This window comes from Panthera onca, chromosome X, assembly GCF_046562875.1.
Source record: "Panthera onca isolate mPanOnc1 chromosome X, mPanOnc1 haplotype 2, whole genome shotgun sequence".
In the NCBI taxonomy this organism is placed as follows: Eukaryota; Metazoa; Chordata; class Mammalia; order Carnivora; family Felidae; genus Panthera; species Panthera onca.
In genome coordinates, this window is record NC_138357.1 from 21,879,365 (window position 1) to 21,905,608 (window position 26,244).

General features: G+C 45.9%; 3 protein-coding genes across 6 annotated transcripts in view; 2 read left to right on the plus strand and 1 right to left on the minus strand.

The window, feature by feature from the left end:
- ZNF280C (zinc finger protein 280C) overlaps positions 1-10,414 on the plus strand; it is an 83,430-nt gene extending 73,016 nt beyond the window's left edge. The window contains exons 22-25 of one of the 2 annotated variants that reach the window (XR_014136777.1): positions 898-2,376; positions 7,652-7,862; positions 8,752-8,829; positions 10,327-10,414. The gene's annotated coding sequence lies outside the window, so the exon portion shown is untranslated. Of the gene's footprint in view, positions 1-897; positions 2,377-7,651; positions 7,863-8,751; positions 9,259-10,326 lie in introns of those variants that run through there. The other variant, XR_014136776.1, reaches the window with a different exon arrangement.
- On the minus strand, positions 3,909-15,732 carry RAB33A (RAB33A, member RAS oncogene family). 2 transcript variants are annotated; one of them, XM_081793082.1, is made up of 2 exons: positions 14,594-15,732; positions 3,909-4,900 (listed from the first exon to the last, which is right to left on the minus strand). In XM_081793082.1, exons 1-2 carry the CDS (start codon positions 14,861-14,863, stop codon positions 4,445-4,447), a joined length of 726 nt encoding a protein of 241 aa, XP_081649208.1. In that variant the 5' UTR covers positions 14,864-15,732; the 3' UTR covers positions 3,909-4,444. The 2 variants fall into 2 exon arrangements, with proteins under 2 accessions (XP_081649208.1, XP_081649209.1); XM_081793083.1 differs by having other exon boundaries at positions 3,917-4,900; positions 14,606-15,626.
- Positions 15,733-19,827: 4,095 nt separating this feature from the next.
- The window catches only part of AIFM1 (apoptosis inducing factor mitochondria associated 1), a 31,385-nt gene continuing 24,968 nt past the window's right edge, over positions 19,828-26,244 (plus strand). Inside the window, exon 1 of one of the 2 annotated variants that reach the window (XM_081793400.1) lies at positions 19,828-20,106. In XM_081793400.1, the coding sequence (XP_081649526.1) occupies positions 20,001-20,106 (106 nt within the window). In that variant the 5' untranslated portion in view covers positions 19,828-20,000. The remainder of the gene's footprint in view (positions 20,107-26,244) is intronic. The other variant, XM_081793399.1, reaches the window with a different exon arrangement.

Consider the following 26,244-nt stretch of genomic DNA (forward strand, 5'->3'; position numbering starts at 1 on the left):
TTTCTGCATCTGCCATTGTTGCTAGAGAAGCTGAGCCGTGCTATCCAGGGAACTCTCGGCACACCTCCACGCCCTCCATCCCACCCCGTAGTCAGGGTGGTCTGAAGTCAGCTTCACGTGGGGGGTGGGCTTCTCCAGCTCTTCTGGGCTAGGTGTCCCTCCCGGGCACTGCTCTCAGTGATGTGCTCAGAGCAGGATCTGGTCCTGGGCTGTCTGACTGAAGGATCCTGCTGAGATAGTCCTCTGCCTCATGAACTTGGCCAGAGCCAGTCGTCAGGCTGAATGTGGGGGCCTGAGCAAATGCACAGATGCTGGGGGATGGGTAGTTCTGGGGGGCCCAGTGAAAAATCCTGTAGCCCTAAAGGCTGAGCAGCAGAGTCCACCTGGCTGCGTGGTTCCCAGCTTATTGTCTAGGGCAAGGACATCTTAGGGGGTCCTTTGTCCCAGAGCTGACACTTCTGTCAGCCACTTGGGCTTCTTGGAAGAATCTGGCCAGGGGCATCCCATTCAAGGAGGAATGTCCCAAGCTGGCCACCTGATTATTGAACGGCCTGCTTGCCAAACCCCCATGGATCAGGGGGACCGGCTAGAGTGAACCTGAAATCCCTGCAAAGGTTCTGGAGCTTGGAACTAGCTGGAATGACAGTATAATATCATAGAAAGAGCCCAGACTTGAAGTGAGACAGATCTTGCCTCACCACTTACTATATTGGACAAGTCACTAAATCAGTACATCTATATTCATATACGTAAAATGGAAATTGTTATCCGCACCTCACGGGGAAGGAGCACTAAATGAGCTAGTGAAGGAATGTGGTGTGTTAGCACAGAGCCTGGCATATAATAGGCATTCAACTGTTGGTAGTTATTTCTCTGGGTCCTCTCTCTGTTACACAGGGGAAGACTCAAGGGTGTAGCTCTGAAAAGTGAAGACGATCTGTAGAGGAGACCTACTGGCTATCATGGATCATTCCAGAGACATAGTGAGACTGCATGAGAGGCCTGGAAGCACCTCACTTCACTTGATTCTCCCTGCTCCTCACCACCCTCAACAGCAACAAGGGTGTCATGATTCTCTGGCCTCCTTAGTCCCCTTCCTCTGGTGGCATTCTGGGATCAGCCCATTCCCAAATCCTTTTGCTCCTTCTGATGGAGGCTTGAGTGCCATTGTGCCACCCTGCTTATGCTAGCAGCAAGCTCTAGGGCTAGGAGACTGGGCGGAGCCTGGAGGTTCTCAGGATTCCCGGGGTCACAGTGGGAAGCCCCAGGACTTCTTGGCTGTTCCCAGGCACCTGAGGGAGAACAATGTCATTACTGCAGGAAAGGACAGGATCATGCAGGTGAGGCTCAGAGGACAGAGGCAGGTAGGATTGGTGAGCACCTTCTATTCAGAGCAAAATTACCAGAGCCTTGGCAGGACCAAAAGATAATAGTCTTGGGGAAGTTCAGAGTCTGATTTTTAAGATGGGAGGCAGCCAGTATGGAAATGACAGTCCTAAGGCCCACATTCAGGAGTCATCCAGGAAAGGTGTCTATTCCTCTCAGAAGAGCTAAGGAAAGTAGAGGCTTTTCGCTCTTGCTGGTCAGCAAGCCTGCTGAATCTTACCAAAGGCTATTGAGTCTAGGTGATGATAAAACCTTCCACTCGCTTCCCACTGCACTTAAATAAAACTCCAACCCAACAGACCTGGCCTCACCTACTTCTCAACCTCATCGCCCACATGCTCTCCCTTGCTCCCACTAGCCTCCTTTCTGTTTCTCAAGCATACCAACCTCACTTCTGCCTCAGGGCCTTGGCATTTGCTGTTTCTTCAGCCTGGGGTTCTCATTCTGACCTCATACCTGGTTGCTCCTCTCCATTCGGGTCTCAGCTCAAATGTTACCTCTTCAAAGATACCTGTTGTGATCACTGTATCTAATATGTTGCCCTCCCCCCACCTCCCTCACTTTCCATCCATTTACCCTGTTTTATGACCCTGAGAGTCCTTATTGCTCTCAAATTCTCTCATTATGTATCTCACTTCTTGAATAGTGTCTATCTCCTTTGTGAGAGCAGGATTTAAATTGTTCACCTGCATTATCCCCAGGGCTTAGCACAGTGGCTCATAGTAGATGGTCAGTAAATATTTGCTGAATGACTGAAAGGTGTCAGAGGCAATTCTGGTCTAGAAGAGGCAATCCTGATTAGAGGACTCAGAATGTTGTTATCTTGACCCTGTTACGGCAGAGAAGGACCCTGAACAAGACAGGCCAAGACCCAGACTGAAATGTAACCATCAGAATGGATAAGTGTACCTGCAGCGACTGAGAGATGGCCCAGCCCTGCAGCCAAGTCAAGAGCCAAAAGACACCACACAACAGCAGGTCGTGTCCTGGGTAAGGACTCAGCATCTGAAGTCTGAGACAAGGCTCAAGGCCCAAGTCAGTTGGGGAGAAGTATAGCAACAGGGGGTTCAGCAAGCAGTTCGCCAACAGACAACAGGCTCCTAGCCCCTTGGGTGAGATTCAGGGGCAGGGTGTTAGGTGGGGACAACTAGTAAAAAAACAAACAAACAAACAAAAAAAAACCTAGCCCTAACTGGGGTACTAGGCAGGCTTCAATGATGGATCAAGGCAGAAGTCAAGTAATGAAAACCAAACCGGTGACTGGGACTCAGCCTGAGGCCAGGTGGGGGTGGGATGGGGATGGGGTGGGGAGTTAGCCAGTTCTGGAGGAAGAGGGCTCTAAGGACAACTAGGCAGGACCAGATAGGCTATTTGTTTGGGTGGGAGGTGCTTCTGGTATGTATGATCTTTTGCTGGGGTGGGGGTGGGGAGGAGGATACGGGACAGACCTGGGTTCACCTACCAGAGGAAAGTGCTCAGGGGTTGTCTGCCTGGGACCCTCTCCCCATGGGCTTCTGACAAGAGAGCAGCCTTAAAGAGTACCCCTGAAACACCTGCTTCTGATTCTGTGTCTCCCTCGCTCTCTGCCCCTCCCCCACTCATGCTCTGTCTCTCTCTGTCTCAGAAATAAACATTAAAAAAAAATTGGGGCTCCTGGGTGGCTCAGTCAGTTGAGTGACCGACTTCGGCTCAGGTCATGATCTCACAGTCCATAAGTTCAAGCCCCGCGTCGGGCTCTGTGCTGACAGCTCAGAGCCTGGAGCCTCCTTCTGATTCTGTGTCTCCCTCTCTCTCTGCCCCTTCCCCACTCATGCTCTGTCTCTCTCTGTCTCAGAAATAAACATTTAAAAAAAAGAGTACTCCTGAAATAAATCTTTTTGAGGCTGTTATAGCTATGCCTTTATAACCACTCTTAATTACTTTAACAATTGGACAAGGGACTCTCACATCCATAGGACCAGACATTTAACAAATACCTACAGGATTCCTGCTGGAAAACCACAAAAACTCCCACTGCCTCAAAGAGCAACAAACTGTCCTGCCTCTTTTTGTAGGCCTCCCTATCCTCAGCTCCCCCACTAGGGCTGCTCAGCTTTTGTCCTTTCATTCAACCCCCAAGGTCATTCCTGCCTCCCTACTTTGGCCACTCCCCCCCCCCCCCCCCCCCGCCACCAAACCAGATGGAACACTTTATTCAACATACAAAATAAGTTATTTTTCAGTGGCTCCTCCCTATCGTTGAGTACATAATGCTCTCAATTCCCATAGCACAGCCTCAAACTTGGTGATATTGTTTAATTTTTGTTCTCAAGTAGTTTCAGTATGGACATTGTTTCCACAACCAGATCAGAGCGTCTTTGGAAACAGGGGACAAATCCTCCCCTTGTTATGTTTCCTCCATAGCACCTAGCAAGGATCTGGGGGCATAACAGGTATTTGTTAGCTTGAGCCCTGCCCTCTTCAAGAAAGGGTAGGGGGAAAATACCACTCTGGCTGTCACAGACTGATTGGTTAAAAAAAAAAAATGGGAGGCAGGATTTAACTATTTTGGAAGCAACTGGGCCCCTTGGGCAACCTATACTTTTTATTTTTAAACTTTGGGAAATGAGGAGAGAGCAGCCTACTCTCAACATCCAGGGAACCTAGGAAATATTTATAAGTTAGCATCTCCTTTCAAGACTTCTCTATCCTTCCACATATCTGGTCTATATCCCACCCTCTCTGGGTGTTTCTGCCCACTGATGACACTGAGTGACAGAATGAATTAGTCCTGAAGAAGTGACTCAAATGATTCAGGTGGCATAGAAGTCTAGTAGGGAGTGTGCCTTGGCAAAGCATTATCGTTCTAGTAGGGCGAGCTGCCTCTTCTACTCCTCACAATCAGAAATGTCTTCTTGGTGGAAAGCAAGACATCAAGGCGTGTGATAATCTATACAAATTTTATTTTAATATCAATTTGTATGGAAACAAGCAGATGTCAGCATTTTTGCAGGCACAGGAAAAAAAGGGAAAGAAAAAACTCCAGTAATAATTGATCTTGTATTTACACCATTTGGTTTCAACAAGGACAGGAAGCTTTGCTGTTAGCTTCCTGTGGGGACTCCAGTTTCTGCACCTTCCCCTGCTGCCTCTCAGCATCACGATAGAGCAGGGATTTCTGAGCCTTTAATCGGCAAGCCAGGCACATGAAAATTGACTCCACGTTCTGGCTCTCTTTGGGGTCCTTGGCCGAAGTCTCAAACAAGAGCATGTTGTGGGCATCAGCAAATTTCAGGGCTAAGTTGGAGGGCACCTGGATCTGTTCCCTCAAGTCACACTTGTTGCCCACAAGCACTTTGGGGACTAGTGGGGGCACAGCATGCCCGTTGCATTCTTGGATCCACATTTTGAGGTTGGTGAAGGATGTCATCTTGGTGACGTCATAGACGAAGACCACTGCATGCACATTGCGGTAGTAATGCTCGACCATGCTTTTGCGGAAGCGTTCCTGACCTGCTGTGTCCCATACTTGAACCTGGAAGATACAAAAACCCATATCTGGAGTCAGAAAAGGAAACATGAATGGATAGGAGAAAATATGGTTCTGTGATCTTATAAAAATGAGGTGAAAAGCCCTGACACAGTAAGGGGTTCTTTGAAAGACTGGCAGAATGGACTTTTCGAAGTATACAAAGAAGTTTCTTTCCAGGTTTTAACATTTTTCTCAAAAATTTGAGTTGAAAATCTTGAGTCGAAAAATCTTAAGGCTTTTAGTTGAAAAACTGGGATGTAAATTGGTCACCTTTTCTGGAGGAGTATTTGGCAATATTATCAAGAACCTTGAAAATGTTCAAAACTCTTCAAGCCTATAATATCACTTCCAGAAATCCATACAAAGTAGCAGAGATGTGGTCAAATTTCTGTACAAAGATTTTTTTTTTAATTTTTTAAAAGTGTATTTATTTTGAGAGAGAGAGCGTGCACACACACGAATGGAGTTGAGGCAGAGAGAGAGAGAGAGAGAAAGGGAGAATCTCAAGCAGGCTCTGCACTGTCAATGTGGAGACTGATATGGGGCTCAAACCCACAAACCGCGAGATCATGACCTGAGCTGAAATCAAGAGTTGGATGTTTAACTGACTGAGCCACCCAGGCTCCCCCTGTACAAGGATCTTAATAGCAGTGTTTATACTTCTTTAAAAACAGGAAACAACCTAAATGATCACTAAGAATAGCAAAAGTGTATGTACATATCTATACAGTGGGCTATTATACAGCCATTAAAAATAATGTTTTCAAAGAATAAATGGTGGACGAAATTCTCATAAAATATCAGGAAGTGAAAAAAGCAGTATACAAAATTTTTTATATGCTATGGCCTTAATATTTTTAATATTAAAAATAGACATATGCCGGGGTGCCTGGATGGCTCAGTCGGTCAAGGGTCCAAATCTTGATCTCGGTTCAGGTCATGATCTCATTGTTCATTAGTTCGAGCCCTGTGTCGGGCTCTGTGCTGACAGTGTGGAGCCTGTTTGGGATTCCCTCTCTCTCCCTTGCTCTCTGCCCCTCCCCCACTCATGTGCACACACGCATCCTCCCTCCCTCTCTCTGTCTCTCAAAATAAATAAACTTAAAAAAATAGACATATACCTAGGAGAAACTGGAAGTGTACACACCAGGAAATTAATGGTATTTATGTGCAGTGGGACTATAGGTGTTATTTATTTCCTTTTTTTTTTTTTTTTTGGTATATTCCAAATTTTCTAAACACTTTGTCTTGTATTTTTACCTGACTTTTAATGTTTTTTAATTTTTTTAGACAAATGATTTTTTAAATGTTTGTTTATTATTTTTAAAAGAGAGGGGGACAGGGGATCTGAAGCAGGCTCTGCACTGACAGTAGCGAGCCCAATGCCTGGGTCGAACTCACGAACTGTGAGATCATGACCTGAGCCAAAGTCAGACGCTCAACTGACTAAGCCATCCAGGTGCCCTTTACATGACTTTTTAAATAAAACAAAGTGTTAAAATCTCACCTTTTAGGGGCACCTGGGTGGCTCAGTCGGTTGAGCGTCCAACTTCAGCTTGGGTCATGATCTCATAGATCTTGAGTTCGAGCCCCACATCCAGCTTGCTGCTGTCAGCAGGGGCCCACTTCAGATCCTCTGTCCCCCTCTCTCTCTGCCCCTCCCCTGCTCTCTAGCTCCCTCTCTCTCTCAAAAAAAAATCTCACCTTTTAGCTCCATTTATTCTAAGTTCACTTCTTTGATGTGAAAAAGGCAATTTAGCTCACTGGATTTTTCTTCTGCATCTCAGCTTTTGGGATAAAGGCCAAATTATGAAGGAAAAAATGCTGATTATCAGTAACACATACAAAGACACAATTCCCAAGGGATACTCTGGAGTAGAAGACACACAATCACCCCATCTATTTCCCTTTATACATCCAAAGTCTTGGACAAGAGAAATTTATTCTCAGAATGATGGCCCAAGGCCCTATGCAATTCTCAGTTATCAAAGAAAATTTGATTATGGTCACTAATTGACTACTATGGCTCTTAAAACCAAGTATAGCCTTTATTTGCAGTTAGCAGTCAATAAGTATAATCTGGTAAATATAATTGAATCTCTTTGCTGAGTGAAGATCTTACAGGGCCCCAGAGTCATCATCATTCTGAACATCAATTTTCATTGTCTAGGCTCTCCTTCATCTCCTCTATTGACATGACTGCCACGTTCCTTTGGCACAACTGTCAAATTCACTCCTTCTGTTTTGATTTTCATGTCCCTAGGCCAGACCCTCCTTTCCTCACTCCTGGACTACAGCAAAGTCTTTTGGATTCTTGATGTCTCCACTCCAGTGCTTCCTGCATGCTGCTTTCAAACTAGGCTTCCTAAATCCCTGCTTGTATCAGCGTGACACCCTCCTCTTTAGGAAATTATGACAGCCCTCTTCTGCATGTGGCCTCAAATGGAAAAGTTGTCTGACATCATTCGGCCCGGCCCAGCCTGGTTTCAAACTACTCAGTTATACCCGGTTCGTTCCCTCCTCTGTACCTTTGGTCCTGCTAGTCCGTCCTTCCCCAGCAGAACAGGTCGCCCCCTTGTTGCCCTCTCCAAATCTCACCCATCCTTCAAGTTTCGGCTCATGCCCACATTCTTCCTAAAACTCCATTCTTCTCCACCTTCTCTTCAATTCTCTGTTCTTCTAACTTTCTATTGTACTTTGAGTCTGTACCACACCATTTAGAATATATTATTTGTTGTCTACTTGTTTCATCAGTGCTCTTGACATTTCTCCAGCCAAACTTGTAAGCAGCCTTTTTCTGCATCAGATCACTTGTCACCATGGTCGTCGTCGTCATCGTCATCATCATCATCATCATCATCATCATCAAAAGGCAGGATTGAGCCACCAAAACTACAGTCTGGCATCCTACGTATCTCCCAAGGCAATTTCAGAAAGAACAATCGACTTTGGTTACACAGAAAATGTAAGTCCTTGAACACTGATTTGCTTCTGAAAGCAGAGAGAGAAAAGATTTTCACTTTTCCACCTCTCCAGTGCTCTGAGCAGAAAGAAAGAGCAGGCCAGGAAAGGTATGGAGGTCAATGGGAAGAGAGCAGGTATAGCACAAGAATATCATTACCACTTGGCTCCTGATCCCCACCTCCACCCTCCACTAGTCCTAACTCTTGCCTCTGAGTAAGGCTGAATCCCTACCAGCCCTCAGGCATGTGGCAGATGCTTTAACACCATGAGCTCAGAACTCTAAAAATACCTGCCACCAGCAGGAACACGGGTGGGAGTGTGTGAGGTGTTTGGGGCTGAGTGGGTTGGCTGTTTGGCTTTTCTTTGCCTTCAGAATTGTATACACCATCCAAACTGCCAGAGCTGCAGGGAGGATCCTTCCTGCTGTAGACCTCCTTGCCTTTCCAGTGCCACGGGGAGCCTTGAAGCTTTTATTTGGAGGCTCAGAAATTAAAGTGTAGCACTGCTCCCATTGCAGCTTTTTATAAACCCCATTCTAAGTTCTTTGCACCCCCGTCAATGGCAAGCGGTGAGTCCGGAAGCAGGCTGCTCATAGCACAAAGTCAGAATGGATGGTGTGGCCTCAGAGCCATCACAAAGGGAGAGCGCAGCAGTCAGTTCACTGCACACAAATGACCTCATTCTGTTTGGGAGTTTGGTGTCCCTGTTCTTAGCATCCTCACAAACCCCTGATCCCTGCCAGACAGCGAAAGCATCTCCTCCCGCTTTCCAGCTGGCACTCCTCTCATCCATTCTTCCCTTTCTGTGGGCACCGCATCCACACGGTAGCCAGGTGTGCTGGCTGCTTCCTAGCCACATACATGCTCCCCAGATCCTCTTTTCTCTCCCAGGGCTAGTGAGGGCATCGTGGAGTCAACCAACCTGGGTGCAGACCTCAACAGGATCATGTACTAATCAGGTGCTCTTAGGTGAGTTACTTACTCTGTCTTCAGTGTCCTCCCCTGGAAGCTAAAGATAACCTCAGCCATCTCCGTGGGGATGCTGTGAGGATTAGCATTCCTCATGAGTACAGGACACAGCGCCTAATACGTACTCTCCCTTCCTCCCTGGCCCCAAACTTCCACCATCAAGTCTGGTCCAACAGCTAATTGAGCGGGTGCTATCAGAGATGCAGCAGCAGTAGGCATGGCATTGAGAGACCTGGGTTCCAGCTCCTCTACTTAGTAGCAGAGTAAATGACGAGGCAGATTAACACACGAGAAAGAGCTTTTGCAAAATAGAAGTACTCTGTAAGTGCTGGCTGTTGCCATTGTCTCAGAGGGCCCATCGGCTGTCCTGGTAGCACTGTTCCCTGGATGCACTGGTTCTCCTCCTGGAAAGCACAGAAAGCCTGGCTTCTTGATGATGGCATGGAGCCAAGGCCAAGGCAGTCAGTGGGGAGGGGGAAAGAAAGCAATGCCAGCAACGTGCCACAGGCGGCTGGGGGCAGGCCCAGAGTGACAGGGGTGTTGGAGGAGGCTCCAGGGGCACAGTGTGGAGAGCTGCCGAAGAGAAATCTAGGCTTTTAAACCATTATCCTGGGGCTGCCGCTGCCTGAGCAAGCTTCAGCAAGTCCCCCACCCCTGCACGTGCTCCTAGCTCACACGGGTATTTCTTTTCCCTCTGGAACATATCTGGCATCTTTCTATAGATGAGGAGTGAATGTCCTTTTGTTGGAGGCCGGCGGGGGAGGGTAGAAGTAGAAAAAGGGAGACAGATACATCTGTAACCTTTGGAGGATGCCCAAGTGGATGATGGGAAAAGTCGAAAACAAATCTTTTTTCATTTAGCTGGACTGTCCCATCTGCACCTAAGATACACACACAGTCACACACAAGGCTGACACAGAGAATGGCAAAGGAGGACAGAGACAAAGAGAAACTCACACACAGAAAGAGAGGCAGCAAGGCAGGCAGAGAAACACACACTGATGGATAATTAGCCATTAAGTGAACTGGCATAAGATGGAAGTTCAGAAGCCCTAAGGAAGACATGATGTCATTCTGACTGCAGGCAGCTTCTGAGGGAACACTGAGCTCAGCCTCTGTCCCCTCAGTAATATAACACAGGAAGGTGTCTGTCCAAGTGCTCAGCAGAGGAAGAGAGTCCACAGTCCTGGGTGACACCTGCCCACAGACGCAGCTGACCTGCAGTTTGCCTGGTCGGGAGGGCTGGGGCAGAGGGGTACCAGCTGTTGGGGGAGCTAAACGAGACAGGAGCAGGGGTGCTTCCATGAGAATTTACAAAGAATGGCTCAAAAATTAGTTCTGAGCCTCTCCTCTCTTACCTCCCTCATCCCACCCCTCACACACTCCTATTTGGCACTTTCCAGTGCTTTTAGACTGAGGCAGGCTTAATATGATTTAGCTAAACCTGTAGGAGATGGACACATCATGTCATTAAGGAAAGCTCCACCCTTCCTTTAGGATCAAGAAGGCCTCCACACTTCCTAGGCTGATGTCATGAAGGGCCGTCAGCTTTCCCATATGACGCCCCTCTGTATCCCTGTCACAGGTAACTGCGTGGGTTGGGTGCACCATGGGACCAGCCCAAATTGCTAGGGAAGAGCACCCACAAGGGAATTGGAAAACCTGAGTGGAAGGCCTGTCCCTGTGTGATCTTGTCACTTTCCCTCTCCAAGCCTCGGTTTCCAATCTGTTAAATGAGCACATTGGATTAGAGATCTTTAAGGTCTCTTCCATCTCTGAACATTCTCGGGTTCTCACATCCAAAGGGAGACAGTCAAGATGCAAAAAGTAAAACCTAGGTACTCAGCTCAGTGTCTGGGGTGCAGTTGAAGGAGACATCTTGCAGGCTCCTAAGTTCCAGGGCTCTAACCCTGGACCCTTGGCCTAGAAGAGACCACAAGGCCAGCTGTCCAGCCTGCCATCTCCCGCTGAGCACACTCCCCACCTCCCCACCCCCCAGGCTAGAAATTGCCCCCTAGAGCAGAGAGTGGTGTTAAACAGCTTGGGCTTTGAATCCACATTGAAGTTCTGACCCTGTCACAGAGAACTCAGGATAGTGAGAGAGACAAGTGGTTGGGCTCAAGGCTCAAAGACTGAAGCTCAGATCCATGCGCCTCTGGACAAGTTATTTAATCTCTCTAACTTTGGTCTCCTTATCTATTGAATAGGAATGATAATAATAGTCCAAATTGCATAGGGCTGCTGTGAAGATCAGATAAGATAGTGCCTGTAAAGCACCTAACCCAGGCTCTTGGTTTAGTCAAAATGTAGAAGTTGTTGTTGTTGTTGTTGTTGTTATTATTATTATTATTGCCTACTCATTGGAAGCTTTTCTTGATGTTCATGTGAACCAGGAAACACTGGATTATAAATGCTGTGATGGGGAGGGGGTGGGACACATTGATTGGAAACACCAAATGGGGCTTCGAAGCCCTAGAGATGGCCCTTGTAATTAAGAGAGTAGCCCTAAATTTGAGAACTCAGTCACCCCCCTGCAGGGGTTGATGTATGTGCTACCTTGGGACACAGGGAGGCTGCCCAGGAGAGGCCACACCCTACCCCTGGACTGAGAGAAGAGTTTGCAGAGACCTCTCTGCCATCCTCCTGTGAGGCTGGCATTTGTTGCCTGACGGCCTTCTATTGCTGGCTGTGGCCTGGGGCCACTTCAGCCTGTCACATTGGACTTCTCTCCCTCCCCCAAAGGGAGAAGCCTTTGGCAGTCACCTCCTAGCATGGATTTGGCATTTGCTCCTTGAAAAACTCCAGGCCAGCCGGAGTGTGGGGCAAAATCTCCTCCCATCTAGATCATGTGCTAGCTGCCTTGCTCTGGCATCTTCCCACAGACATGCTGGTCTCGCCTGCTGCCTTTGGCCCTGAAGTTGCAGCAGCTCTACAAGAGGCAGGGTCACTATCTCCCCACTCCCACACCCCACCCTGGGCTCCTTCGGAATCTGCACTCAGAGGGCTCCTCTATGAACAGTGTCACAAGGCTTTGCCCTCTCAAAAATATCATCTTCCCAAAAAAGCCTGTATTAAGCACTTATCGGCACATGGTGTTGTGCTGAGCTCTGTTTCTAGTGAGTCACACTGTCACAGGCTCTGCCCTCTGGGAAAAAGTCTGGAATCTTTGGCAAAGACTGTAAACTCCAGTTTAGCTAAGTACTTGGTTGTTAGGAAGGAAGGAGTCTTTTAAAAATGTCCCCAAGGCCATTGGGCAGTGACCCTCTTCTACTTGTTTTCACCTCCCTTTTCCCACTTCTGGCTTTCTCCTCTCCTCTCCTCCTGTTCTCTCTCCTTCCTCCTGCCCCAAACTCCCAAACACTTTCTTTCTCCTCCATCTGAATTTCAGGTGGACTTATTCTCCCTCTTTTAAATCCAGAGAATTCTTTGGCTCAATGTGACACTTGATTTTAAGCAAGCAATAACATTAAATTTTAAGGTCTTTGAGGGTTTAAGAACACATCCATAAGTATATTTCTACTTTAGATATAAAAAGGCATGTTTCAGGGCGCGCCTGGGTGGCTCAGTTGGTTAAGCGCCTGACTTCAGCTCAGGCCATGATCTCATGGGTTCATGAGTTTGAGCCCCACATTGGTATCTGCTGACGGTATGGAGCCTGCTTGGGATTTTCTCTCTCTGCCCCTCCCCCACTTCTCTCTCTCTCTCTCTCTCTCTCTCTCTCTCTCCCCCTCCCTCCCTCCCTCTCTCTCTCTGTATCTCAAAATAAATAAACTTTAAAAAGAATAGGGGTGCCTGTGTGGCTCAGTTGGTTGAGCGTCCAACTTCGGCTCAAGTCATGATCTTGCGGTTTGTGGGTGGGTTTGAGCCCCACACCAGGCTCACTGGTGTCAGCACATAGCCCACTTCGGATCCTCTGTCCCGCTCTCTCTCTGTCCCTCCCTCTCCCTCTCTCTCAAAAATAAATACACATTTTTTTTAAAAATGAAAATAATAAAATAAAAAGCCATGTTTCAGAAATTCCAAAATCTTTTTTTTTAGTTTTTTTTTAATGTTTATTTATTTTTGAGAGAGAACTCAAGCAGGAGAGGGGCAAAGAGAGAGAGGGACACAGAATCTGAAGCAGGCTCCAGGCTCTGAGCTGTCAGCACAGAGCCTGACATGGGGCTCAAACCCATGAACTGCAAGATCATGACCTGAACCAAAGTCAGACACCCAACTGATTAAGCCACCCTGGCGCCCAGAAATTCCAGAATCTTACAACCTTACATTAAAGAAGTTAGACACACTAGAGAACGTCCTAACCAAGCAAACGTCAATATACGAGCCCTAGAAAAAGATACAGACAGCTACTTTGACTTTAAAAAGGAAATGTAGCAATTCCCCCCAAAATGCAAGGGACAAACAAGGTCTCTATTTCAAAACAGTGCCCCATCTTCCTGACCCTGGGGCTCAGTTGCTCTCCAGAGCTCTCCCTTACCAGTACCTAGCTGCCCATCTTCCTGACATCCAGTGCCTCGGCCCAGTTTCCGAAGCCATTTTAAAACACATTCATTTTAATAATCAAGGAATCTGGAGTTGTGCACAGTTTAGTGTTTCATCATTCTCCCCCGTTACTCAGCCCTTCTCTCCACATCACTCAGAAGAGGCACCTTGGGGTCATTTGGGCCCCTGACCAGCAAGAGGGAAATTGACCTCCACCCAACAGCCAGCGTCAGACCATAGGCTCAAGTAAAACCCAGCTGTGGATCCAGTAGAGTTGGTATTTAGTGCCCAGGGCCTTTTGAGGTGCATTCCTGCCCATAATCCTGCCCCCTCTGATCCCCTGACACATGAAGCTGCCCTTGCCATGTCCTCCCTCTGCACCTAGAAATGTATCTGTCCTGTCGAGTTTCTACCTTTTCTGAACCAGCGTGAGCACAAATGGTCAGATGAGAATATCTGTACTTAGCCAATTTGATAAATAAGCTAATCGGGGTGGGGGTGGGGAGGAGCAAGACACTTTCCTTGGCCCTCAGATAAGTTGCTCTGCATTTTTACAAGGGCCTGCTGAAGACAATACCAACAGAATGAGTAATGAGGTAGTTCATTCATTAGGTATCCCAGACAAATAAACAAGATACCATTTGAGAGGAGACTGTTCCAAAAGAACAAGTTTGTTATGAAGGGCTGGCGGGTGACCCTGCCTCAATTGCTTTAAAAGGGCTCATGGCTTTGTGCCGGAACCACCCCACTTCACCCCTGTTCCACCTCAGTCCTGATCCTAACCATAAACTGTAGTTTAAAATAAAGCGGTTTTCATTCACTGTGGATTTCCATGTTTTCCCCCTCTCTAATGCCTCTGGGCTTAGCCAAAGTGGGTTTTTGCAGCCCACCAGCACCCAAGAAGTAGAAGAGACCTCAGGATGTTCAAAGTGCTTTGGGATCCATCCCACAGACTGGGACCAAGAGATGCCTTAGCCTTATACCTCCCTCTGCCCACAGGTGCCACTGCTCACGGCTCAGGGTCAAGGATGGGATCAAACATGCTTTTCCTATGGCAGGTGGCAGGCATGGGCAAAGGGCAGGAGTGCAACCACTCCCACCAGCCCTAACAAAACGGGTGAGGTGGGGACCATGCCACTTAGAGAAACGAAAGGGAATGAGGAGGTGCCGAGGGTCTTCGGCTCGGCACGCGGCGACACGGCCACGCGCTGGACGTTTACAACCACTAGAGCGATGCCTCAGGCGAGGCCCCCTCCCAGGTCCCTCCCTTCCCGGACCTGACCGTCTGGATCACCTTGATCTTCTCGCCCTCGATTTCCACGGTCTTCTCCCTGAAGTCCACGCCAATGGTGGCCTCAGTCTTGTCCGGGAAGGTCCCCCCGCAGAAGCGGAAGGTCAGGCAGGTCTTGCCCACGTTGGAGTCCCCAATCACGATGATTTTGAAGATGCGAATCTGCACGTACTGGTCCAGCGAAGAGTCGAGCTCCAGGGACGCCAGGCCCGCGGCCGAGGTGGGCTGCAGGCTCCCATGGCCCAGGATGGGCTGCGCCATCTCCCCCGGACCGGACCGGGGCCCCAACCCCGCTCGAGGGCTCCACACAAAGAGAGCGGGCACGTTAGTGCGCTCGAGGCGAGCGAGCTTTGTGTGTGTGTGTGCGTGTCTGTAAGTGTATGTCCGCGCGTGTGTGCGTGCGCCGGCGGCGTGTGCGCGCGCGCGTGAAGGGGGTGCCTCTCACCCCAGGCCCCCCTCCTCCGCCAGCGCACCCTCCTTGCAGCTCCGAGACACCGGCACAAAAGCCGGCGAGTGCGCGAGAGACGGAAGGGGCCGGCCGCGAGCCTCCTCCTCCTGCCCGTGCCCCGGACCGGACGCTCGCGCGGGCGGCCCCACGGCGCTCTCCAGGCGGCCGCCGCCTAGGCCCTCCCCTGCCTGGACCCCTGGGACACACCGGAGGGCGGAAGCCTGAGGAAAGGGAGGGGGTGTGGAGAGCGGCGCACACCGACCGGGGAAGGTCTTCCGTTCTCCTCGCCCCCATTGATTTTATAGGTTGCGGGCTCCCCACCCCCGCGTTCTCAGAGCGCGCGGGGTCGGTGGGCAGGGGGCACAGCTGGGGAGGACAAAGACAGCTGCACCCTAAGGCTTCTCGGGAGCACTTCGGCCTCGGAGCAACAGTACCCGGAGGGGGGCGGGGAGGGGCAGAGACACCTCTTTCACCTCCTGAGCACGCCTCCTCGGCTCCCTCCCAAGCCTGGGGATAAAGAGATGCTCTGTCTTTTTGAGTAAGCAGGTGCACTCGCGCGCCGCGAGGAGCCGGGGAGGGTGCTGCCAAGACACGCCTTGGGTTGTGGGGGCCGGCGCAGCTGACAGGAGGGAGCCGGGGGCGCGGGGTGTGCGTGTGTAGGGGGAGTTACTGTTTCTGTCACCGACTTGCCAGATGTAGGGGGGGGGGGGGTGGCGCGTGCCAGGCGCCAACCTCCCTTCATCACACCATGAGCACCCATCCTCTGAATGTTCAGGAGAGCGGCTTTCATTGGCTGTCGCGGTCGGTTGTGTTTGGCTGGCCAATGGGGAAGGCCCGCCGCCGGAGAGGGCCATACAGGGTAGGAGAAGGGGGGAAGCTAGTGGTGGCAGCTCCAGCAAAAGGGAACCTTGTTTCTTGGACTAACCCTTACAGACCCAGGAGGAGGGATCTTGGGACATAGCATAAACCTTACAGTGTCTTCCATCTGAAATAATGTCCATAAAATCATAAGTCCTTCCAGAATGGTGCAGTTTCAAAAGGAATTGGAAACCCCAAGGAGGGTTCACCCCTCTGCAACTGAATGTAGAATAAAGTGGTTGGGTCTACTTTGCCCGAAGTCTAGATTATGCTTGGAAGATGATAAATGAACAGAACTTTCTTACGGTATTAGGGGGCAGCTTCCCAAAGCTTACTAAGCATCACACATCTTGGTGGAGACCTATATTCCGTCTCCCAAGAGTGATTTCCAGGTTCAGAATTTGCTTGTTTGAAACCAATTTTACTGAGGTACAACTTACATACAATAAAATGCACCCATTTTGTTTGCTTTTAAAACTTTCTCCCTCCTCTCACACATTTCATAGGCTAAGGCAATTTTGACATATGTCGATTGCACTGACATATGAGTTATTTACTAATGCCTTCAAAGTCAGGGATACCAGCAGCACACAAGAGCTGCCATCTTATTTGTGTGTGAGGCTGAGCTGCAGAAGAGACAAACGTGACTAAATCCCTTCCCACTATGAGAAGAACAATTCAGTGCATCAGTGATAGATCTATATGCAAGTTGGAATGTGATTGCTCAGCCAAATTCAAGTTACTCAAGATGGCTGTGAAAACTTGGGTCTTCTAGTTAATAACCTTTCTTAGATGAGTTAGCAGATATATTTATAGCTAACTCTTCTCATACATATGAGTCACTCACTAAACCCTAGAGTCACTCTAAAACCCTAGATTATACTATTCAATATTAAAACCATTTCGAGAAGGATTTAATCTTAGTTGGCTAATCCAAGGTCATCATTATAAATACCAATTATTCTTGTACAGTATGAATAGCAATCTTCATGTGCAGTATTTTGTTTTTTTGATTGGCTGATATATAAATAATAGTTTCCTGCATTATTCTCTTCTGCATTTGTAATGCTCTTGGTGAACATTATCTACAGAAGAGTAGCTATAAAGCAGGGGGTTAGGGGAGTAAGTATTAATTAGTCATACCCCAGTAGGTAGAGTGGAAAGGAGCTCTGCCAACTCACAGCCAGAATCAGTGCTCACTTTCTGAGGGATATAAAAACATTACATCCTCCTAAGACTATTTACATGTGTGCTTCCACCAAAAACTTGTCACTATGTCTGAGAGTTTATATATTTGTAAGGTAGAAACATTGATTTCTGGCATTATGGTATCTCAAAATGGGCTCCATACCCTAATAAAGAGCGTTTGTTACCTCTGTGGGGTGAGATTTGGGGGGAAATTCCACTTATATTTTGGAAGTAAGGTTGTTGTGTGTATATTGCTTTTGCAAAAAAAATGATGAAATATAATTTTTCATTAAAGAGATTTTTTAAGTACCTCATTGCATCTATTGCAAAAATAAATGTGCTATACACCACCTTTTCTTTGTGTTAGTTGTGCATTAAATGATGGACTTTCAAATACACCCAGCTGTTTTCATAGGTACCTGATCATCAGTTTGACACTGTTTTCCAAAGCCTCTGTCACCAACAGATATGATTTTGTATTCCATATTTATTATTGTTATTGGCTTTTAGAAATAGCAATAAATATCAATGTTAGGCATTTAATATATTAAATAAATATAAACAATTTTAACGACCTATTGTGTAATTGGTATTTTCAATATTTATCCCCCAAAGCAGTCCTAGGTAAAAAGTCACCCATTGCCTGCACTTCTGAAAATTATTTTTAATGAATAAGGGAACCCTGGATTATTTTCCCCCAATTAAGACTGCTTCCTTGGTTAAACTTCCAAAAACGAGGCCTTTGTAATTTCATTCTCTATCCCTATTCCACTAAAAACAATAGGGGCATCTAGGTGGTTCAGTTGGTTGAGCATCTGACTCTTGATTTCAGTTCAGATCATGATTCCAGAGTTGTGGGATTGAGCCGTGCATCAGGCTCTGAGCTGAGTGTGGAACCTGCTTAAGATTCTCTCTCTCAGGGCGCCTGGATGGCTCAGTTGGTTAAGTGTCAGACTTTGGCTCAGGTCATCATCTCATGGTTTGTGAGTTCGAGCCCTGTACTGGGCTCTGTGCTGACAGCTCTGAGCCTGGAGCCTGCTTCAGATTCTGTGTCTCCTTTTCTCTCCCACTCCTCGCTCGTGCTGTTTCTCAAAAATGAATACACGTCTTTAAAAAAATATATTCTCTCTCTCTCTCTAGGGGCGCCTGGGTGGCTCAATTGGTTGAAGCATCAGACTCTTGCTTTCGGCTTAGGTCATGATCCTAAGGTTGTGGAATCAAGTGCCCACGTCGGGCTCCACACTGAGCGTGGAGCCTGCTTAAGATTCTCTCTCTTTCTCTCTCTCTCAAATACAAAATAATAATACTAACTTCATCACCTACAAGATTAGCGCCAAACTCTTGCCAGGTCACATCTGGTCCCACCATGTTGGCCTGTCCTTATCTACTTCCTAGTAGGTATTTGAGGCAGTTGTCCCCTGAAAATATGCTAGGGTTTGTTTGTTTTATACCTCTGAGCCTTTTAAACAGCATGGTGTTTCCTTTAAAATACTTTACAAATATTAGTTCATTTAATCTTCAAAACAACAACCCTATGAGACTGGTAGGTGAGGAAAGTGAGGCACAGTTAAGTGATTTGCCCAAGTGGTAGAGGCAGGATTCAACCTTTAGGAAGACTGGATCCAAAGTCAAGGAGTACTTAACCACTAAAAATATTACCTTTGGTCCCAATGTGTTAACCCTTTGAAATATCATTCCTCCTCCTCCACTATTTGAATTTTACTACTCATCCTTCCAGACACACTTCAAGAACCACTTGCATGAAGTCCTTCCGTAGCTACTCCATCCCATACAGTTTCTCTTGTTCTGGCTCTGAATTAGTCATTCTTATTACCTAAGTGAGAATTAAATGATAGTATATGTCATCTCCCTAACTAGTGACCACTTTATACTTTTCCACATGCCCCAGAGCCCCTTTGGTAGTACAGTCCAAGTGGCAAGTATTCATTAAATCCTTGCTAAATGAGTAAGTAACCCCAAACCTTGGAAAAGGCACGTTTATATTTTGCATAAAGTCAAATATTATTTCCAATTTAGCTTACACTTGGGAGAGTCAAAACACCTATTTACACTCAACCCCTCACCCTACTATTCCTCCCACAACTCTAAAGTCCTGCTGAGGATTTCTCGGTGAAACACGAACTCTTTTTGCCAGCATCCTTGCTCTCAAGCACAGAAGTCCTAACAGGAAACTATCCGCAGTACCTGGTACAGCATCTAGGACATAAAATTCCACAATATAAAAAAAAACGATATGGGGAAAGAGAGCACGGAAGGATTACTTGCAGAAAAAGGGACTGGGTGGGAAAGTGCCAGCAATTTGTAAAAGACGGAAGTCCACTCCGAATCTGGGAAGCCAGGTGCTCTGGCTCAGACCTATGGAAAAACTGGAAGTGGAATACAGCCAGAGAATCCGGAAGGCTTAGTACCTAGTAGTTAGCAGCCTAAGACAGAACAAAATGCGGTGCTATGGCCACAGCAGCAGCACAGGCCACAACCGCCAGGCAAAGTGGCTCCACGGCTCCCTCCTTGGACAGTTTTCCAAACTCGATGAGCGGAACACTTTACCACCAACCCGTTGAAACTTGCAAAAACCTCCGGCCGGGGTCTTTGCAATAGTGCGGCCAGCTAGGCGCATGCGCAAATCTCTCACCGTGCGAGCCAATCGCAATGCGGCGCTGAGTACTACGCCTGCGCATTAGGCCGACAGTCGCGCTTCCCCCTTCTCCTGCTCTAGCTGGCCAGGGTAACCGTCCAATACTCTCCCGGAGCTGGGAGGAGGAGTCAGCGTGGAGTGCGTGTGAAGGGAGCTGGGGGGAGCGGGTCGGGGCCCACGGTGTTTGACCCGTCGGTCGGTCCGTGAGAAGAAAGGAAAGGAGGAGGTGCAGAGTAGCGGTTGCCGAAATGTTCCGGTGTGGAAACCTGGCAGCGGGTGCCTTCAAACAGAAGCTGGCGCCCTTGGTGCGGACAGTGTGCGTCCGAGGCCCGAGGCAGCGGAACCGGCTCCCAGGTGACTGACCCATCCCGGGCAACCCCGACCTCGCAGACCAAGGGCCAGGGTTCCATAAGCTCCCTGTGCCTCGCAGCCCTCCCCCTGCCTCCTTCCCGGGAAAAACTTAACCCACTCACAGCCGCGTGAATTCTGAATGGCGGGATCCAAACCCTGAGTTTCACAAGCCGTGCCGACCTGACCTTCAAGGGCTTTGAACCAAGTAGTCGGCTTGAGGCCTTTTCCTAGGAGGGTTTGCTATTCAGGGATGACAGAACAGCTAGCTGTCTCGTATTGTCCAGTGCCACCTCCCGGCCACCCCTAGTCCGCCTTTTTAGAGCAATGAGGTCAAGTAGACTTTGTCATTTACTGATTGTGAGACTTGAAACAAGACATTTAAGCCCGATGCCTTAGTTCCTTCTGTAAATGAGGATATTACCTGCTCTACTTTCCAAACTCCAGATGAGATCCATAGATTTGAGCGCCCTGTGAAACAGAAGCAGCGCAGTTGAAGTAAGGAGTCGTTCGGTTGTGCGCCAGACACCAGGAGAGTCCTCTCAGAATTAATGAGATGTCTGGTCCGTGTAATTCTTGGTGGTCTTTAATTCTTCAAAGAAACAGTTTTCAGGGCACATTGTGTTTGTCCTCCGTGAAGTTGTTTCCCCAAATTTTAGAGCTGGAAGGGATTTTGTGGTAAAGTTCAACCCACTCATTTTATAGATAATAAATCGAGACACAGAAAGGTGAAATTATTTTTCCAAGGTCACATACCTAATTAATAGGTAGAGCAAAGGATAGTTTGCTGGTCTCTAGGCCCCTAATCCACTTGCCACAACTCCATACTGCTTCCTAAATTTGACCTCAAAATATTAAGAATTCATCTGATTCTCCTTTAGCCCACCTTGCATGAGATATCCATGTACTTATCTGAGCATGTCTTGAGCTTGCTCATTTTCAACCTGCACAACTTAGTGGGGGTAATGAATTATCCACCTGTAAGAGGTGCTGGGTTTTTTAAAATCTGTTTTTGAATGATCACCTGGTGACATTCACATTTGCAATGTAAGGAGTTATCCTCGAGGCCTTTCCAGTGCAGAACCACCTTCTGGGTGCTTTAAAAATAAGATGTGGAAAATATTTCCCTTAGATGGTTAGTCTTTGCAAATGTGCATTTGAAAAGTTTTTCCAGTTGCTATGCCTCAAGAAAACGTTTCCTAATGGGTGTATCTGAGGACACATCCTAAAACATATTGCTCTTGGAACTTAAAAACCTCTGCTTTAGGTTTTAAACTAATATGCCATCTATGGTGTTATCTGTATGGGTTTTCTGCATTGAAACGATAGTGTTCTATGTAAGCTGTACATAAATTTACACAGAAACTTAGGTAAGCTGAAGATTTTCATCCACACTAGCCTTTCAAACTCTGTGTACTTATTTTGCTTAAAACTCACAATTTTTACCAGTACTCTGAAGTCTGACCAAAAATTCTCATTAAATAAATATGGATTTGTAATGTTAAATTGATTTATTAGATATTTGAAGGTGGTTGGTGATGTTAAAACTACTAAAAAATACAGACGTTTTTCCATTGCATGATTTTGTTTGAAAGCAGTCTGCTGTAGAATATGTTCTGACTTCTTGACATATCCATCCATGTCTTTGTATACACTTATTCTTTGTCCTTTGGCCAAGCACCAGAGTACAACATCATATGCCTTTAGAAATGGGTGGGGTGGGGTTACAATTTCAAAAAGAAATCATATAATTTTAGGAATTAACCCTGTTTTGTTAGCTTTATTATTAATTGTTTATAATCTGGTTTCTTTTTCAAGTAGTAGCATCTGCCGTATGTTTTTGCATAGGTGGAGAAGAGGCGCTCTTTGTTTATATGCCAATTTCCCTTCATTTTTTTTCCTTTTCTCCTCCCACCCCCATTTCTTTGTCAAGATGTTACCAAACTTTAAACCCACCTTGAAATGATCTCATCCACATCTGTCGCCATTGTCAGGTTCATTTTCATTATATGTTACCTTTTGCCTTAAAACCATAATTGCTGTTATTTATTTACTTTATTTGGATGCTCTGCCTCTTTCCAGAAATGATTGAAGGCAGTTAATGGTGACTACTTTATGTCTGCATTCAGCACTGAGGAGCAGATAGGTTAGGTAATGGATATTTTCTGTTCTGTAGTATTTTATTAGGTTACCAAACATTGTGTTGCCCATGTGATCAAACTGATCACCAACCCTTGACCTGAGGGTCAAATGTTTGAACCATTTTTCTCTAATCAGAAGAATTATCACCTCCTTAAGAAGGAAACTGGACTCCTTGTGGGCAAGGATCTAGAATTACTGGGAACTGCCAAATGACACTTTTTTTTTTGAAGCCCAGAAGATGAGCTATTCCCCACTCTTTTCTGCTGAGGCAAAGCTTTCCAGAAGAAAAATTTTGGCAAGTCAGCCTTTTCTGCATCCAGTTAATAAGTTATATTGTCTAGGCATTTTCTAACATTTTAAGGGAGTTGCAGCATATTGTAACTTTTTTCTAGATCATGTTTCCAAAAGCTGCCTGGTCTTGTAAATCAAAGAGGGCTGACCCCACACCTACTGAATGAGAATGTCCCGGAGAGACCCCTGGGAATTTATATTTTAACAGGTCCCTTGATGTAATTCTTATGATCAGGCAAATTTGGGAAATACTGTTTTAAGGTTTAAAGAAAACAGACTGAGCAACTTTGAGTCTCTTGTGATTTGTGTTAATCCCATTTTCTGATACTCAGAATAGTGGCAGCCATTGTCCCTCCTATGCTACTGCACTACCTGAGGCCAAGGATTATGTCCTATTTATTTTTGTGTCCTCAGTGCTTTGTACAGTCTCTGGCACGTGGTAAATTCTCAGTGGCAGAGCCCTAGTACTGTGAAGGACTTAACTTTGTAGAACAGAGTTAGATTTCTTTTTTTGTCCTTTAAATCATTTTTCCTCTGTTGCCTTTCTTCAGAATGGTTCACACTGCACTGTAGTTATTACTACTATGATTCGTCTAAAATAACAGCAAGGGTTTATGCTAAAGAAAGGGGGGGAGTTGATAAAGGGAAATAGTTGTCGCATTCCTTATAAAGAGATACCTGGCTACAGTGGACAGACCGTGTAGGCTTGTCCTGTCTTGTGTTTTATCCATGTCAGAAAAATCAGTTTAACATTCAGAAAATAAGACTCAAGAGCATATAGACCTCTTAATTATTTGAGATTCCAGGTGCCTCAATTATGTGGATGTATTTCTAGAAAACACTTTCTGGGAGTATGGAAAACAAGAGATTATGAAATCTACAGAAATGAACTTGCCAATTTAGGTACTATTCTAATGCTAGTCTGTAGTTGTAGTTACTAAGAGCTTACTAATTTATTATTATTATTATTATTTATTTAAATTCAAGTCAGTAAACATACAGTGTAGTATTGGTTTCAGGAGTAGAACCCAGTTATTCATCACTTACATACAAGACCCAGTGCTCAGGGTCACCTGGGTGGCTCAGTTGGTTAAGCCTATGACTTCGGTGCAGGTCATTATCTCATGCTTCGTGAGTTTGAGCCCCACAACTGGCTCTGTGCTGACAGCTCGGAGCCTGGAGCCTGCTTCACATTCTGTGTCTCCCTCTCTCTGCCCTTCTCCTCATGCTCGCTCTCTCTCTCTCTCTCTCTCTCTCTAAAATAAATAAACATTAAAAAATTAAAAATAATAAAAATAAAAATTGTTTAAAAAAAAAGACCCAGCGCTCATCTCAACAAGTGCCCTCCTTAATGCCCATCACCCACTTAGCCAACCCGCCCCCCTGCCACTTCCCCTTCAGCAATCCTCTGAATTAATTCAGAGGAATTTAATTCAGAATTTAATTCAGTTCTCTGAATTAAAAGTCTCTCATGGTTTGCCTCCCTCTCTGTTTTTATCTGATTTTTCCTTCCCTTTCCCTATGTTCAGATCTGGCTAAAACTTATTTGCAAAGACTTCTTCAAATTGTTCAGTCATTACCATAGAATTGGAAAGAATTTGTGTTTCCTTCCTTCCTTCATTAATACAACAAATATTTATTGAGCAAACACCTACTATGTGTTAGGCAATAAATACAATTGTAACAACAATTCAAGAATTGGGTCCTTGTTTTTAATGTTTATTTTTGAGAGAGAGAGAGAGAGAGAGAGAGAGAAAGTATGAGAGAGGGAGGGGCAGAAAGAGAGGGAGACATAGAATCTGAAGCAGGCTCTAGGCTCTGAGCTGTCAGCACAGAGCCCAACGTGGGACTCGAACTCAGGAACCATGAGATCATGACCTGAGCTGGAGTCGGATTCTTAACCAACTAAACTACCCAGGCGCCCCCAAGAATTGAATCCTTGAACAATATAGTGAATATAGACAACAATATTGTATTATAATCAGACTTGCTAAGAGACTAGATCTTAATTATTCCAACCACTAAAAAGAAATGATAATTATGTGATAGAGGTGCTAATTACTGCTACAATGGCAATCATAATATAAATGTATCAAGTAAAAAAATTGAATCCCAAGTATGAGGAAGGAAGTGCTACCTCTCTGTGTGGTCTGATTGCAGAAAATCTCAGACTGGTGTTGTAATGAGAAGTCAAGGAGTAAGTTGGCTTCCCACTTTGGCAGGACAAGTGAAAAGACATGTTTAGTCATGATGTAAAATTTCCTAAAATTTTGAAGCTATGGGGGAGAGGTGTGGGAGTGATTTTATGGGTAAAAGAAGACTGGGGGTGGGAGAATATAAACATCCATCCAATACTTAACACCTCTTACAAAATTAAAATCAGTTGGTAGGTATGTAAAAATGGTTTATTAATAATAGTGTATTACATTTATTTCCAGGCGGTACTTTAAATGTTAACCAATTGACTTTTTAAAAACTCAATTTACTTTTAAGTGTCTTTTTTTTGGCAAATCAAGGCAAAAACTGCTGAACTTTACCAAATCTACACTCTTAGTTTTATCAGTTTGTGAAAAGCTAGCAAAAACAGAATAAACACTAGTATCATTACCTTAAAACAAACTTGTTATATCTGGATTTAGGATCTTCTAGAGGGATAATCAGCGGAATTTTTTAAAAAGCCACTTATTTTCAATAAATAAACGTATGGTGGAGGTGGGGAACACAACTAAATTCATTGAACTAAACCGCGTGGAACTTTTTCTACCCAGTTTCATTTTCTAAGCTCTGAGAGTTGTCAGTTTCTGCTTCTGGTGCTTAATCATTCTATGGGTTTCTGAAATTCAAAAGCTTGCCCATATTGAGATAAGCTTCTCCACCCCTGCATGTTTTTATTTTCATGATTTGTTATTTCCAAATATAAACTATTTTATTTCATGTGGCGATGAAGGATTCTAAAGCAGGTAAGAAATAAAAACAGTAAAGAAAAATACATTTTCACTTCTATGGGTGTGGATTTATAGTCTCTTATCTGTAATTCAGAAATCAAAATAGGACTCAAAAAATCAGGTTTTTGTAACTCATTTGCCAGTGAAACCTGACCTGAACTGGAGAGAAAGGCTACTTATTAAATCTTTTGTTCATCCCACTCAGTCAACTTTGTCAGGGAAACATTAATGTGTGTGACTGTGGGTTGCTGCCCCTCACTGTGCTGAGTGTTATTTACGGTATGGTATCTGTATTATATACTTAAAACAAACAATTCTGAGCTCTGGAATACAGTTTCCTGAGGATTTCAGGTAAGAGACTACAGACTCTGTTTTTACTTTTCTGTGCCCTGAAATTGTGGAAGCAAGGAGGAAAGCTCCATATTTCTACTATGAAATGCTACAACCAGTGCCCATTCTGTTTGTCTTTCAAAGCCTGGTCAGACCAGGAATAGATCTATCTGCCTCTAGACCATTGGTTCTCAAAGTGCAGGCCAGCAGCATAAGCATCACCTAGGAACCTGTTAGAAATGCAAATTCTTGAGTCCCCATTCCAGATCTCCAGACTCAGAAACTGGGGGTAGGTCTGGCCATCTGTGTTTTAACAAGCCCTCCAGTGGATTCTGATGCACGCTCAAGCTTTAGAACCACTGCCCTAGATCGGGATCAGCATTGGCAAATGGCAGCCCACAGGCCAAACCCACGTGCTTTTGTAGGTATGCCCCTT